At 38.4% G+C, this 17,686-nt stretch overlaps 1 protein-coding gene across 10 annotated transcripts in view; it reads right to left on the bottom strand.

The window, feature by feature from the left end:
* Positions 1-17,686, bottom strand: part of KIAA0825 (KIAA0825 ortholog) — a 442,771-nt gene that overhangs the window by 268,404 nt on the left and 156,681 nt on the right. For all 10 annotated transcript variants that reach the window (XM_044948546.2, XM_044948547.2, XM_044948542.2 and 7 more), the window contains exon 13: positions 7,715-7,825. In XM_044948546.2, the coding sequence (XP_044804481.2) occupies positions 7,715-7,825 (111 nt within the window). The remainder of the gene's footprint in view (positions 1-7,714; positions 7,826-17,686) is intronic.

Below are 17,686 nucleotides of genomic sequence, written 5' to 3'. Positions count from 1 at the left end.
TCTTTTATCTTCTCATTGCTGGCTCCATTGCTATGTTCTTTTTTATATAATACATTCAAGCCATAATAGAAAAGGAAAGATATGAAGAAATATCTAGCTACATCAAGTATCCAGCTCATCTGACACTTTCACTTCTTTTAATAACTGCTCCACAAACATGGCTTTTTCTCTGAAAAGCTTTTCAAAGATCCAGCTGCTTGTCCATCCACACTCTGGAACAGCCACGTAAGAGTTTTGGTGTTCAAAAATCTCTCATTACTTCTCCCCTGACTGTTGGCTCTTTGTCAAAGCTTGGCATCTCATCAAAGTACAAGTTCTCTAAGCCTTTTTCTTCAGTGCTGTGGAACAGCCTGACAGCAGCTGCTGGGAGACCAAAGTTCTCTTCTGTCCTCCTCCCCAGATGTTCAGCCCTGAGGTTACTAGAAGACACCTCCTCAATAGACCATTTTTCCCACCACTGAGCTTTACCACTCAGATCAAATATTTGAAAAGAGTTAAATGTACCATTTAAAGTGGTACTATCTGAAACAATGCTACAATAACTCATTTGTTCCTTAATCCACTTATTCAGTAAACTAATATTTGCTGGCTGATTTCTAGGTGCAAGGTGACGGAGACACAACAATAAGTAAAAAAAAAAAAACAAAAAAAAACAGTCACTATTTTTACAGAATTTAGTGGGGAATACATATATAGTTTAAATGGTCATACAAATAAAGATGAAATTACAACTATGAAAATTCAATCAAGGAAAAGCACACGATGCTACTAGAAGATGTAGTAAGAAGTAAACTAGTCTTTGGGGTTGATGAAAAGCTTCCCTACAGAAGTCACGCCAGAGCTGAGATATGAAATTACATTGACATTAACTAAGTGAACAAAGAAGAAGGCCTTTCAGGGTAAGGTAAGGCATGTGCAAAGATCCTGTGGCAAAAAGGAATATTTTGTGGTAAGGAAGTGTAAAAAAGGCTAATGAGTGAAAAGCAAAAATCACAGGCTAGTGTGGTATGAGAAAAGGTTGCAAAGATGGGTGAGCCACATCTATGTAGGTTTTACAGGCCATGGTAAATTTTGTGTGCATGTTGAAGGATAAAGAGGAATTCACGGAAGGTAGTGAACAGTTAAGTGTGAAATGATAAAATTTAGCTTTGAAAATAGCTTTGGATTTGAGAAGTCTCTGGCTGTAGTTTGGAGAATGTTAGAAATGGAAGCAAACACATACATAGGAGGAAACAGAGGCATCATTGCAGTAGTCAGGAAAGAGACGAAGCACTAAGGCAGGGTGGCACTATGGATAGCAGATATTAGCAGCTAAAATTAACTAGACTTACTATGAACTGGGAGAAGACAGTGGCAACCCACTCCAGTACTCTTGCCTGGAAAATCCCATGGACGGAGGAGCCTGGTAGGCTGCAGTCCACAGGGTCACAAAGAGTCGGACACGACTAAGCGACTTCACTTTCACTTTTCACTTTCATGGGTTGGAGAAGGAAATGGCAACCCACTCCAGTGTTCTTGCCTGGAGAATCCCAGGGACGGGGGAGCCTGGTGGCCTGCTGTCTATGGGGTCGCACAGAGAGTCGGACACGACTGAAGTGACTTAGCAGCAGTATGAACTGGATCTCTTGGAGAAAAGGAGGGAAGTGTCCAGGATGCCTCCTGGTGTCTGGCTTATACAACCATGTGTGTGCATGTGTGCTAAAACGCATCAGTCGTGTCCGACACTTTGCGACCCCATGGAATGTAGCTCACCAGGCTCCTTTGTCCATGGGATTCTTCAGGCAAGAATATTGGAGTTGACTGCCATGACCCCCTCCACAGGGGATCTTCCTGACCCAGGGATCAAACCCGTGTCTGTCTCCTGCATTAGCAGGTGGCTTCTTTACCACTAGGGCCACCTGGGAAGCCTCTATACAACCATGTGCAGGTACAATAAATCAAAATGGAAATAAAATAAAAGAGGATCAGTTGGGAGGGGAGTTTCCTAAGTTCAAATATGGTCATATTGAGCTTGAGGTCTGTGTGTGTTCACTGGGTATAAATCTGAAGAAGACATTCATGTATGAGTCACACACGAGTTAGTAGGTCTGCAGTCCTAGGAGAGATTAAAACTAGAGATATGGATTTGGGGGCGATTAAAAGTACATGAAACCACAGGCATGTGTGAATTCACCTAGAAAAGGTTCTATGATAGAATGCTAAAGATGCTCAATATTTAATGGCCAGGCCAAAGTAGATGAACCTGCAAAGGAGACAGAAATTTTATTGCCTATCTTTTTCCTCTAACACCTAGCACATGCCTTACTTGGAGAAAAATTTTAAAATGCATTTACTGAAAGGATGAAATGAATACATCTTGGTAAATTGCACAAAGGAAAAGATTCACATAGCATATAGTATAATGAAGCTAAAGGTAGCTTAATATTTAGGCAGTGGGAAAAAAAAGGATATGAATCCAAAACAGGATTACATTGAGTAAAACCATAATGAAAACAAAAGTATAGTAGAAAGAAATATCTACAGCTCAGAATGGACTGGCCATGAATCAAAACATCATGTTGTCATCATAAAAGAAAATGAGCAGTGTAAAATGAATGGACTGTTTACTCACACTGATTATGCTACTTGGATTCAGTGTATGGTTATGACCTACTTAGCTAAGGAAGACCTGAAAAGTGTTTGGAAATATTTAAAGAACCACAAGATGATGAAAGTTGGGAAAATAAATAAAAAACATTATACTGCAACAATGGTATAATTGACTAAGATAATGTTTTCTCTTCAACATTTATATGAAAGCACAATATGCTGTCATAGTATCAATCCTGAGATTAATATATTCCCCACATGCCTTAGTTTAATCTAGTATGAAACTGATTGCCCTTTCTAAATCAACTCACATTGCTAGCCTACTACTGCTAGGGATAATGAATACAGTACATTTTACTTATTGCCTTGAAAATACATATACTTTCCCTAAAGTAAACTCTTCTAAACTATTCCAGGAGTTCTAGAAGAACATGAACAATTCTATTTTTACCAATTTATATACTTCATAGGCTTTCTCTAGAAATCCTATAGACAAATTTATGATGCATACAGCTATTTATGCATCTGTAACTCTTGTTGTAAGTCTCAATCTTATGTCCTCCTTGCTCTGCTTCTTCCTTCTCACTTACTTTTAATTCATTATCTTAATATACTTAATATTGTTAAAAGTCAACTTAAATCTCTCTGAAACAATGCACAGCTGTAAATAAATAAGCATGTAGGTGATTAAATTCCTAAGATGCATCATAATTAAATATTTTGTTTCAGCCTCACCCTTTCAAAATAAAAATCACAATCTATTTTCAGTTCGTCATTATTTAACCCATATGTGTTTCCCTGAACGGTTCATTTTAGTTGCTAAGGTGAGGGATGGAGTTTGGAGCCTAATTTGTGGGGTAAAAACACAGAAACAGCTGATATATGTGAGGAAATGGAAAGGTGAAATTTTTAAGATCACATCATGGTGGCCTAGGAATTCCCAGTGCAATGCTTGACAGATGCAAATCAATAAGATGAGTTATTCTGAAATTACTTTTATTGCTATCCTGGCTTCCTCTGACTGTACCACTGCTCTGAACATGTTGGATCATAAATCATGTGGATCGGGTCTTCCTAAGCAGATTATATAGGAAGGTTAGAGAGAATAACTGTCAGGAAGTCAAGGTAGAGGGGCTCATACTGTACTTGTGTGGGGAATTCAAAAAGGCAAAAGAGAGAACCAAAGGCATTTCAGGAGAGAAAATGAGATTTAAAACAAAAGACTGAAAGCTAAGGACAGGCAATAAGTAAAAGCAAAAACTGTAGAATAACTATGTCTTAAAGACAAGAGAAGAGACTGAGAACTAGAGCAGAGAAGAGTGCTGGGTGCCCCAGGAAACAAGCCAGGCAGGGTGGGAGAGGCAGAGGCTCTTCTCGAGCGGTAGAACGGTATTTTTGTTGTTGTTGTTAGTCCCTCAGTCGGGTCCGACTCTTTGTGACCCCATGGACTGTAGCCCACCGGGCTCCTCTGTCTGTGGGATTCTCCAGGCAAGAATACTGGAGTGGGTTGCCATTTCCTTCCCTGAGAATGGTATTTAATATAAAACATATTAAATAATAGTAAAAATAGTCCATAGTAATAATGGACCAAGGTTGTTGTGATGTGTTGGAAAGAAAGACTGACTGGTTCTAAAAGAACTATGGGGATGAATCAATTGAACGTGATAATACACTAGGAACAGGCAACAGAGAGCTCAATAGCCATAACATTCAAAGATGCTTGCTCTTTGGAAGGAAAGTTATGGAACCTAGATAGAGTGCTAAAAAGCAGAGACATCACTTTGCTGACAAAGATCCATATAGTCAAGGCTATGGCTTTTCCAGTGGTCATGTATGGATGTGAGAGTTGGACCATAAAGAAGGCTGAGCGCCAAAGAATTGATGCTTTCGAACTGCGGTGCTAGAGAAGACTCTTGAGAGTCCTTTAGACAGCAAGGAGATCAAACCAGTCAATCCTAAAGGAAATCAGTCCTGAATACTCATTGGAAGAACTGATGCTGAAGCTCCTATACTTTGGCCATCTCATGAGAAGAGCTGATTCATTGGAAAAGACCCTGATCCTGGGAAAGATGGAGGGCAAGTGGAGAAGGGGGTGACAAAGGATGAGATGGCTGAATGGCATCACTGACTCAAGGGACATGAGTTTGAGCAAGCTCTGGGAGAGGTGAAGGACAGGGATGCCTGGGGTGCTCCTAATAGAAAAGACACCATGCTGAGAGGACAAGGGAAGAGTGAAAAGAAGGATCTGTGAGGACATCACTCTGGATTTCCAGCAATATGGTGGTTAGCTCAAGAAATATGGACAGCCAGACACAGGATACTGGAGTAAAGGAAGTGCCCAGAGCTAGAAATCCTCTGTACAGAGGCTCTAGGGTAATACACGTGGATCAAAGAACTCCAAAAAATGAGGTTTCTCTTTCCTTTAAAAATTTATTTTTACCTTAATAAAATTAAGCTGCTTTCATTATAGGAAATTTGGAAAATGCACAGATAAAAATTAAAATCAATCACAATCCTATAATACAAAGATGCAAAGTAAAAGTTTTCTAATGTAGAGTTAGTTTATATACCCTTTCAATATTTGTTTTTCTATACATCCTATTTTCGTTCTGTATGTAGAGTAGTATGGCATAGCTTGTGCATGTGTGGGTGCAAAGTCACTTCAGTCATGTCTGACTCTTTGTGACCCTATGGAGTGTAGCCCCTGGGTGCCTCTATCCATGGGATTCTCTAGGCAAGAACACTCAAGTGGGTTGCCATGCCCTCCCCCAGGGATGGAACCCATGTCTCTTATGTCTCCTGCATTGGCAGGTAGGTTCTTCACCATTAGTGCCACCTGGGAAGCCGGTATGTTCAGCACATCTCAATTGTGTCCCATCTTCCAATAACTGTTCATCCCTTGGGAAATAGGGGTTCTCATAACCTGTAAGTCTGGGGGATTTTACACTAGATCCCTCCTTCAGGTAAACACTATATAGGTTAGTATATCAGAGCTCCTGCAAGTAGAACCATAAAAAGATACTTTACACAATGAATAACTGACAGTCTTAGGTTTTTCTTAAATGCCTGTTAACATCACCTGGAACTGTTCTCCCTCTGAACGGTGGAGGGGCAGCTGCCTGGTGCTTGGGCTTTAGGAGCAGACAAGCTGAGCTTCAGAGTCTGTCTCCTAGATTTGCTCTCTTCAGCAAGTTTTACTCTCCATGGAAGCAGACTTCACAGACTGGGTGTGAGGCTTGAAAGAGGTAATGTTCACGAAGCACTGGGCATGTCAGTTTGAGAGTTATCACTCTGAAGCCTGGGTTGGCTTTGATTACTGCATCATTACTAAGCTGCAGTTTTCCCATAACTATAAATTGCAATGATTTGCCATTTAATATTTTTCAAAATCAACCTTTTTAATGACTCCACAGTCGTCTATCACATGGCTAATCCATAAGTGAGTTGTCTAATTGCATACTGTGAGACATTCGTTTCCATTTTTTCCTTTCACAAATAATACATTGATGAATATCCTTGTATATGAAACTTTCTCAACAGCTCTGATTAGTTCTTATGATTGATTCCTAGAAATAGAATTGCTGGATAAAGGGCTATAATATTTTTAAGGTTTTTGATACAGTTTATTATATTGCCCTCCAGAAAACTTATATCCGGTTGCATTTCCACTGTGAGCTGCGTAGTTACCACCATGTTCTAGTCTTTTTGTGAAGGTAATAGTAAAGATAGATTGCTATAATCAAGCAGAAATAAAGAAAAGTCTTGTTACGTGAAAAGGCATTTGAAAGATAAACCCATTTACCCTCTGACTCCCCAGGCTCTAGATGGCTGAACACAACAAACCTGGAGGTGGAATTCTTCCAGAGCTATGCTTAAAGAAGTAACTCCAATGATTACAGGTTAAGATAAAAGCAGATAATAAAGACAGATTAAAGCAAATGTGATCGTAACATGAGAGCAAGTATGTTTAGAAGTTTGAGAACTCATCACAATGACACATGCTGTTTGCTTAAGTCACGTTGTAAAAGATCCAGTTCCTTCAGGTGTTTGCAGTACTGTATATCAAAGTCAGTTATTTAATTCTCAAAGACATTAGAGTATATTTTCATGCCAGCTGCAGCGTATGGAGATGACAGAGTATTAAAGGCTTTGCATCATAAGGAATTGATGGGATCAGTCATAAGGAATTGTTCAGGGATGGTGATAATATTTTATATGTAAGTCAAATAACAATACTTTGAGGTGCTTGAAGGTAGGAGGATAAATATCTCATTAATCTCGGATTCCCCATTACGTATGAGGGGACAGGCGCACAACAGGTAAGCAATTATGTTTACCATGTCTGTAGAGACTTCTGAAAGAGGTTTTCCTGCCCTCTTTTTCCGGGTGGGACTCGTTCTTCAAGAGAGAAATACAGCCAGTCCATTTACATGGTGAGATCACTAACAGTGTACTTCCAAGATGAATCAAGAATGTGCAAGAATTAACAATATCTCCTTCAGCTCTACATGATATATTTATTCACAGATACCAAGGAAAGGGACTTTCCAATGATATATTCAGCAAAGACTCAAACTGACATTACACGTAATGCCACAAAATGTCATCAGATTACTCTGGAAGTACGTTTCATGCTTTAAATGAGTTTTCTTATGTTTAAATGCCGTTAATTAAATAATAAAAGTGAAAGACCCTATTCATAATTTTAAAAGTTACTCCTCTCTCAACTCTTACCTCAGGCTCTGAGTGAGTTACATGAATTATCCAAGATTATTACTTTTTTCTTTTTTTTTTTTGACAATTAGTTGGAGAACTGTCACATCCCCAGTCATAGATCAAGAATGAATTTTAAAATGGCTAGGCAATTAGCTAAAATAAAAACTAAATTCCAAAAAATTCACATTTCTCTATCACTTTAGTAAAGCTATGTTAGGAGCATGATTGTGAGGCCTGTATCTCAGATTCTTGGGCTCAAAAAAGACATACACTCTTTACTTACCTGTGTAGTGTCAAAAGTTTTGAGTTCTTTTTGTAAGATGTATTTACCTCCATGGATATAAGAGTTTCTATTAAATGTCAAAGGAATCAAAGAACCATTGATGGTATAGTTTTTACAGGTCCTCACCTGAGTAAAGAAGGGTAGAAATGGGATATGCAGGAAAGCCAATGTAATGGTTGCTTGAAAATTGGCTTCAAGGCATCTGAAGAAGAATCGCCCAGGCCATGCTGAAAAGTCCTAGTGAAATAAAAATCATTATTTCAGAATATACAGGAAACATTAACTATTAAGACCATCAGAACCCATTTTTTCTTAGTATTTAAAGTTAACTGATTTTATACAAAACAGTATTGTGCTAGAATGAACAAATGCACCCACTTGGTATTTATAATTTAACAGATGATTCAGAGGCCTCTGTGAAACAATCTTTACACTTGGGAAGATATGATGATACCATTATCATTTCATTTATTAAAAGATTCACATTATGAAATTTATAAAAAATGTATCAAAATGGTAAAATGAATACCACTCATTTCACTCTCCCTCACCTGGAACCTAATAAATGTCAATATTTTGTCATTTTTGCTTCAATACTGTAAAAATGATTAGCATAAGGGTACTTTTTACTCTTTAAAATGATACATAAATATTAAACAATTAACAATAATTTATAATTAATTTTTTATGCTCCTATGGGCTTACAGAAGGCAAATAAAGAAGAATTTAACTGTAAAATATAGGATGGTGACTTCAAAATTAGAACAATTTGGCCAGAATAACTGGTTTACAACTACCTTTGGAGAAGTAACTGTAACATTTTTCTAGGCTGGCCCCAATTCAACAATAAATCTTGAGGTAATACGAAAGGATTTGTTACATAAAATCTTTAGTAGATAGCTTGGATAATAAACTATTTATAATAACAGAAAACTATATTTGCCTGCCTACATAGAGTTAAGAGTCACAACTGGGAGTATTTGAGAAATGGAATTGTTTGAAGTGGTGCTGTCCCTCTTCATCTAGAGTACAAGAGCAATAGCATTTTTTAAATAATATGTAGAAAGGAATTCCACTTTGAAAACCCATCCCTGTCTTTACATCCTCCTTCCTGTTTCTTATATCCTCACATTCCCAAATTTGACCTGCCTCTCCACTGTTTGTCTGGCCAAATTGAACACCTTCTCATTAAAGATACTTTGACATTTTTTTAGACTTTTAATAGATCTCCTCCTCTTTGAAAGCCATTTTTTTTTCCTCAGTAAATTTCAGATAGAACAAAATTCCTTAAATAGGCTTCAAAATGAGGCTGTCCTATTTCCATCCCATACCTTCCACTGTGTGAAACAGAGAAACAGGCACAGGCTAGGTCAGGACACCAAGACATGCTTTTCTCAAGAGTCTGGACTATGCATTAGCGATGAGGAATCACGGTTATAGCATAGGAGTCTTATCAGTTGTTTTACATTTTAGAAAAATCACTTGTGCACTAATGAGGAAAGTTGATCGTAGAAGATTAGGGCTAAAGGAAGGGAGATAATAAAGATGATATTTCAGTAAACCAGGCAGAAGAAAAGTCCTAAACCAAAGTAAGAAGCAGAGGAGATAGTGTATATGGGACAAATATAAAAATATATAAAACTAATAAAATTAACATATTCATTCCCTAATAACATGGGGTTGGAGACAGCAGAAGGGAGGAGGGAGAAGGAAGAAGATAAAAGGAGAAATCTGGATGACTCGCTCTGCCCTCTTTGGCTTTGCTTCTTGTTAGGACTTTACCACCTGTCCTTTTACATTCACTTCTTGCTGCCTGCTCCATACCCAAGGGGAGGGTCATAGAAGATCATAATGCACCTGCCTGGGAATGCACAGGAGTTCTGGAGCCAGGCATCCTGGGCTGGAATCCTGGGTGGGGTCTTTATTAGATGTGTAATGTTGTTTTGCAAGTGTGATGATTGAGATGACGCATACAAAGCCCTTAGCAAAGCGCCTTGTGCATAACAAGGGCTCAGCAAATGTCAAGTAATACCAGGATGATAACAACTGTAGCAAATCCTTCTCGAGAAGGTCTACCACTACTTCAGAACTGACATGGAATACTTGATAGTCTAAATGATTGTCTAGGTACAGTTGTATCCTCAACATTAGGAAAAATGACGGAGGATCTAATAATAATAATAATAAAATGGTTATTTGGTGCCAAAATTCTTAGACTACAAACCATTGGCGATGCAATACTTGCCAGAACATTTCTGCCAGTCCCTAAACTCTTTCCCTCCACTGACAGTTGCGCTGGTAATAGTAAGGTTATTTGGCAATAATAAATGTTATGGCAGATGTTTATGGTCTCAGAGGAGGTGGAATCTGTATGAGCATTTAATTCCACAGCAAGATCCCAAATTAGTTTCATTATTCTGGAGAGTATAACGGGGTGAAAATTGGCCCACAAGCCTCCATGGGAAAATGAAATGATGATCTAGCTATTAGATAACCTCTAATGATGTCTTGGTGTACAGTTAAAATAGAAGATGCTCTAAATAATTCATAGTGGAGAGTAAAATACAACAGTATGAGCAACAGAATTATATTCTCCACAAGACATAAAAGAACTTTGATATTGCAAATGTGGATACTCCTTTAAAAACAGGTAATTGTTTGTAGGTTGAAGTAGAATACATTTTCTCAGCTTTCCAAATTAGCGGCCTCTTAAAGGGAAAACTATAAATTTGAATTCCTTGCCTTGCCTCCAACGTCACGCCCCTTCTCTATCGTTAACGTCATACTGGCTCTAGGTTGATCACACCACCCCACTTGAGCACATTATACCAGATTCTGTCTCTTTGGTTTCTTCATCTACACATGTTGCCTTCTTTCATTTTCTCATTAACAACACTGACTCCTTAGCCTTATGTAGCCAGTTGCTGCTAGAATAAAATAAATTCAATGCATATCAAAAGTGGGATATGCTAAAAAGAGTTAACTGGGTTTTATGCTTCTCTTGTGCCACCCTGCTTTTGACTGCCCTCCCAGGAGGCTGAGTCTCATGATATGATGCTATTGAAATAAATCTCCAGGGTGGAATTGAGGAAGTCCAAGGATGCAAGTTCCACAGGGGCACAGGGTTCAGGTCAAATGTCTGGTATCATCAGTGGCTACCATTGGAGGTACTCCATAAATAAAAATAACCAGGGGAGGAGCCAAGATGGCGGAGAGGAGTAGGACGGGGAGAACACTTTCTCCCCAACAAATTCATCAAAAGAGCATTTAAACGTCGAGTAAATTCCACAAAACAACTTCTGAATCCCGGCAGAGGACATCAGGCACCCAGAAAAGCAAGCCAAGTCTTCGAAAGGAGGTAGGAAAAAATATAAAAGACAAAAAAAGAGACAAAAGACGGAGAGACGGAGTTCTGTCCCGGGATGGGAGTCTTAAAAAGAGAGAAGTTTCCAAACACCAGGAAACCTTCTCACTGCCGAATCTGTGCCGAGCTTTGGAAGCACAGAGGGCAACATAACAAGGAAAAAATAAATAAATAAACAATTAAAACTCGCAGATTGCGAGCCCTACAGTAACTCCCCCAGTGGAGAAGCAGCGCAGACGCCTGCACACGCCATTAGCAAGCGGGGGCTGGACAGGGAGGCGCGGCGTGGGCTGCATCGCTTAGAGTAAGAACCTGGCCTGAATACCCCGAGCGCTATCTGAGCGAAATAATTTGGGCTAGCAAACCAGACTGTGGGATATCTACCATGCGAAAAGCCAGCCCTAACCTAAGACACCACCAGGCCCACGCACAGAACAAAGGACTGAACAGAGATAGCCGGCTGCAGACCTTCCCCCTCCGGTGACAGGCAGCCAGAGCCGGAAGGGGGCAATCGCAGCCCCAGAGAGACACTATCTATAAAACTGTAAGCAGGCTTCTTTGCTAACTAAACCTTCTTGGGGGTCTGGATGGTCAACATCTGCCTGAGAAGGTGCGCCGGTTTTACACCCAGATAACCGAGTGGCGGAGAGGCGATAAGTCGCAGCAATGGCGCTCACCAAACACGTCATCACCTGAACTGCTCGGACCTGGGAAGAGCACAAAACGCAGGCCCAACTGAGTCTGCGCCTCTGAGGACTACCTGAGTGCCTGAACCTGAGCGGCTTGGACCTGGGAGGTGCATGCAGCCCAGGGCTGGCCTCAGATGGTTCCCAGCGGAACAACCTAGAGCCCGAGCAGTGTGGGCAGGGAGGCTACACGCACCGTGAGCGGGGGCAGACCCAGTGTGGCAGAGGCATTGTGAGCGCACGCCAGTGTTATTTGTTTGCAGCATCCCTCCCTCCCTCCCCACAGCGCGGCTGAACAAGTGAGCCTAAATAAAATAAAAAAAATAGTGTCCTCCACCGTCCCCTTTGTGTCAGGGCGGGAACCAGACACTGAAGAGACCAGCAAACAGAAGAAGCTATAACGGAGGGAAATGCCTTGGAAGCTACAGGCAATAGATTAAAACCCTGTGGTTACTACGGACTACATAGGAAGGGGCCTATAGATCTTGTGAAACATAAGTCAGACGAAGGAACTAGTCAAAAATGAACTGAACCCACAATACTCACAACAAAACCAGAGAAAGTCCTAGATATATTTTTACTATTTTTACGATCATTCTTTCTTTCTTTTTTTTTTAAATTTTTTAAAAAAATTTTAAGTCCTCTATTGTTCATTTAATTTTCACTTTTATAACCTATTACTTTGCAAAAAAAAAAAAAAGACCCTATTTTTTTCTTCTTCCGCAAACTTCATATATATGTATTTTATAATTTTTTGACCTTGCTTTTTTTTTTTTCCTTCTTTTCTTTAACATTGTATTTTTGAAATTCCAAACTCTACTCTAGATTTTTAATTTTAGCTTTTTGGTATATGTTATCAATTTTGTACCTATAGTTTTTTTTATAATTTCTGTGACCTTTTTTTTTTCTCTGTTTCTTTCTCTTCTTCTTTTATATAACATTGTATATCTGAAATTCCAAATTCTACTCTAGATTTTTAATTTATGCTTTTTGGTATTTGATATCAATTTTGTACCTGTATTTTCTTTATAATTTTTGTGACATTGTTTGTTTGTTTGTTTTCTCTCTTTATTTTTCTTCTTCTTTAACATTGTATTTTTGAAATTCCAAACTCTACTCTAGATTTTTAACTTTTGCTTTTTGGTATTAGTTATCAATTTTGTACCTATAGTTTCTTTATAATTTTCTCGACCTTGTTTGTTTTTGTTTGTTCATTTTTTCTCTCTTTCTTTTCCTTCTTCTTTTCTTTAACATCGTTTTTTGAAACTCCAAACTCTACTCTAGATTTTTAATTTTTGCATTTATGTATTTGTTACCAATTTTGTACCTTTAAGAACCCAATCTTCTGTACCCATTTTTCACTAGGGAGCGAGATTACTGGCTTGACTGCTCTCTCTCCCTTTGGACTCTCCTTTTTCTCCACCAGGTCGCCTGTGTCTCCTCCCTAACCCCTCTCTACTCTACCCAACTCTGTGAATTTCTGTGTGTTCCAGACGGTGGAGAACACTTAGGGAACTGATTACTGGCTGGATCTGTCTCCCTCCTTTTCATTCCCCCCTTTTATCCTTCTGGCCACCTCTGTCTCCTTCCTCCTTCTTCTCTTCTCTGTATAACTCCGTGAACATCTCTGAGTGGTCCAGTTGTGGAGTGCACATAAGGAAGTGATTACTGGCTAGCCCACTCTCTTCACTATTGATTCCACCTCATCTCATTTGGATCACCTCTAACTCCCTCCTCCCTCTTCTCTTCTCCATGCAACGCTGTGAACCTCTCTGAGTGACCCTCACGGTAGAGAAACTTTTCATCTTTAACGTAGATGTTTTATCAGTGGTGCTGTATAGAAGGAGAAGCTTTGAAACTACTGTAAAAATAAGACCGATAACTGGAAGCAGGAGGCTTAAGTCCAAACCCTGACTCCAGGGAACTCCTGACTCCAAGGAACATTAATTGACAGGAGCTCATCAAACGCCTCCATACCGACACTGAATCCAAGCACCACACAAGGGCCAACAAGTTCCAGGGCAAGACATACCAAGCAAATTCTCCAGCAACAAAGGAACACAGCCCTAAGCTTCAAGATACAGGCTGCCCAAAGTCACCCCAAAACCATAGACATCTCATAACTCATTACTGGACATTTCATTGCACTCTAGAGAGAAGAAATACAGCTCTACCCACCAGAACACCGACACAAGCTTCCCTAACCAGGAAACCTTGACAAGCCACCTGTACAAATCCACACACAGTGAGGAAACGCCACAATAAAGAGAACTCCACAAACTGCCAGAATACAGAAAGGACACCCCAAACTCAGCAATTTAAACAAGATGAAGAGACAGAGGAATACCCCGCAGATAAAGGAACAGGATAAATGCCCACCAAACCAAACCAAAGAAGAAGAGATAGGGAATCTACCTGATAAAGAATTCCGGATAGGGAATCTACCTGATAAAGAATTCCAAATAATGATAGTGAAATTGATCCAAAATCTTGAAATTAAAATGGAATCACAGATAAATAGCCTGGAGACAAGGATTGAGAAGATGCAAGAAAGGTTTAACAAGGACCTAGAAGAAATAAAAAAGAGTCAATATATAATGAATAATGCAATAAATGAAACAAAAAACACTCTGGAGGGAACAAATAGTAGAATAACAGAGGCAGAAGATAGGATTAGTGAATTAGAAGATAGAATGGTAGAAATAAATGAATCAGAGAGGATAAAAGAAAAACGAATTAAAAGAAATGAGGACAATCTCAGAGACCTCCAGGACAATATTAAACGCTACAACATTTGAATCATAGGGGTCCCAGAAGAAGAAGACAAAAACAAAGACCATGAGAAAATACTTGAGGAGATAATAGTTGAAAACTTCCCTAAAATGGGGAAGGAAATAATCACCCAAGTCCAAGAAACCCAGAGAGTCCCAAACAGGATAAACCCAAGGCGAAACACCCCAAGACACATATTAATCAAATTAACAAAGATCAAACACAAAGAACAAATATTAAAAGCAGCAAGGGAAAAACAACAAATAACACACAAGGGAATTCCCATAAGGATAACAGCTGATCTTTCAATAGAAACTCTTCAAGCCAGGATGGAATGGCAAGACATACTTAAAATGATGAAAGAAAATAACCTATAGCCCAGATCATTGTACCCAGCAAGGATCTCATTCAAGTATGAAGGAGAAATCAAAAGCTTTTCAGACAAGCAAAAGCTGAGAGAATTCTGCACCACCAAACCAGCTCTCCAACAAACACTAAAGGATATTCTCTAGACAGGAAACACAAAAATGGTGTATAAATTCAACCCAAAACAATAAAGTAAATGGCAATGGGATCATACTTATCAGTAATTACCTTAAACGTAAATGGGTTGAATGCCCCAATCAAAAGACAAAGACTGGCTGAATGGATACAAAAACAAGACCCCTACATATGTTGTCTACAAGAGACCCACCTCAAAACAGGGGACACATACAGACTGAAAGTGAAGGGCTGGAAAAAGATTTTCCATGCAAATAGGGACCAAAAGAAAGCAAGAGTAGCAATACTCATATCAGATAAAATAGACTTTAAAACAAAGGCTGTGAAAAGAGACAAAGAAGGTCACTACATAATGATCAAAAGATCAATCCAAGAAGAAGATATAACAATTATAAATATATATGCACCCAACACGGGAGCACCACAGTATGTAAGACAAATGCTAACAACTATGAAAGGAGAAATTAACAATAACACAATAATAGTGGGAGACTTTAATACCCCACTCACACCTATGGATAGATCAACTAAACAGAAAATTATCAAGGAAACACAAACTTTAAAAGATACAATAGACCAGTTAGACCTAATTGATATCTATAGGACATTTCATCCCAAAACAATGAATTTCACCTTTTTCTCAAGCACACATGGAACCTTCTCCAGGATAGATCACATCCTGGACCATAAAGCTAGCCTTGGTAAATTCAAAAAAATAGAAATCATCCCAAGCATCTTTTCTGACCACAATGCAGTAAGATTAGATCTCAATTACAGGAGAAAAACTATTAAAAATTTCAACATATGAAGGCTGAACAACACACTACTGAATAACCAACAAATCACAGAAGAAATCAAAAAAGAAATCAAAATTTGCATAGAAACGAATGAAAATGAAAACACAACAACCCAAAACCTGTGGGACACTGTAAAAGCAGCCCTAAGGGGAAAGTTCATAGCAATACAGGCATACCTCAAGAAACAAGAAAAAGTCAAATAAATAACCTAACTCTACACCTAAAGCAACTAGAAAAGGAAGAAATGAAGAACCCCAGGGTTAGTAGAAGGAAAGAAATCTTAAAAATTAGGGCAGAAATAAATGCAAAAGAAACAAAAGAGACCATAGCAAAAATCAACAAAGCCAAAAGCTGGTTCTTTGAAAGGATAAATAAAATTCACAAACCATTAGCCAGACTCATCAAGAAACAAAGGGAGAAAAATCAAATCAATAAAATTAGGAATGAAAATGGAGAGATCACAACAGACAACACAGAAATACAAAGGATCATAAGAGACTACTATCAGCAATTATATGCCAATAAAATGGACAACATGGAAGAAATGGACAAATTCTTAGAAAAGTACAACTTTCCAAAACTCGACCAGGAAGAAATAGAAAATCTTAACAGACCCATCACAAGCACGGAAATTGAAACTATAATCAAAAATCTTCCAGCAAACAAAAGCCCAGGTCCAGACGGCTTCACAGCTGAATTCTACCAAAAATTTAGAGAAGAGCTAACACCTATCCTGCTTAAACTCTTCCAGAAAATTGCAGAGGGAGGTAAACTTCCAAGCTCATTCTATGAGGCCACCATCACCCTAATACCAAAACCTGACAAAGATCCCACAAAAAAAGAAAACTACAGGCTAATATCACTGATGAACATAGATGCAAAAATCCTTAACAAAATTCTAGCAAGGTTCAGGATGGGGAACACATGTATACCTGTGGCAGATTCATTTTGATATTTGGCAAAACTAATACAATTATGTAAAGTTTAAAAATAAAATAAAATTAAAAAAAAAAATCCAACAACACATTAAAAAGATCATACACCATGACCAAGTGGGCTTTATCCCAGGGATGCAAGGATTCTTCAATATCTGCAAATCAATCAATGTAATACACCACATTAACAAATTGAAAAATAAAAACCATATGATTATCTCAATAGATGCAGAGAAAGCCTTTGACAAAATTCAACATCCATTTATGATAAAAACTCTCCAGAAAGCAGGAATAGAAGGAACATACCTCAACATAATAAAAGCTATATATGACAAACCCACAGCAAATATTATCCTCAATGGTGAAAAATTGAAAGCATTTCCTCTAAAGTCAGGAACAAGACAAGGGTGCCCACTTTCACCATTACTATTCAACATAGTTTTGGAAGTTTTGGCCACAGCAATCAGAGCAGAAAAAGAAATAAAAGGAATCCAAATTGGAAAAGAAGAAGTAAAACTCTCACTATTTGCAGATGACATGATCCTCTACATAGAAAACCCTAAAGACTCCACCAGAAAATTACTAGAACTAATCAATGACTATAGTAAAGTTGCAGGATATAAAATCAACACACAGAAATCCCTTGCATTCCTATACACTAATAATGAGAAAACAGAAAGAGAAATTAAGGAAACAATTCCATTCACCATTGCAACGGAAAGAATAAAATACTTAGGAATATATCTACCTAAAGAAACTAAAGATCTATATATAGAAAACTATAAAACACTGGTGAAAGAAATCAAAGAGGACACTAATAGATGGAGAAATATACCATGTTCATGGATTGGAAGAATCAATATAGTGAAAATGAGTATACTACCCAAAGCAATCTATAGATTCAATGCAATCCCTATCAAGCTACCAACGGTATTCTTCACAGAGCTAGAACAAATAATTTCACAATTTGTATGGAAATACAAAAAACCTCGAATAGCCAAAGCGATCTTGAGAAAGAAGAATGGAACTGGAGGAATCAACCT

Source organism: Bubalus bubalis, chromosome 9 (genome assembly GCF_019923935.1).
Source record: "Bubalus bubalis isolate 160015118507 breed Murrah chromosome 9, NDDB_SH_1, whole genome shotgun sequence".
Taxonomy (NCBI): domain Eukaryota; kingdom Metazoa; phylum Chordata; class Mammalia; order Artiodactyla; family Bovidae; genus Bubalus; species Bubalus bubalis.
This window is presented reverse-complemented; position numbering and strand designations above follow the sequence as displayed.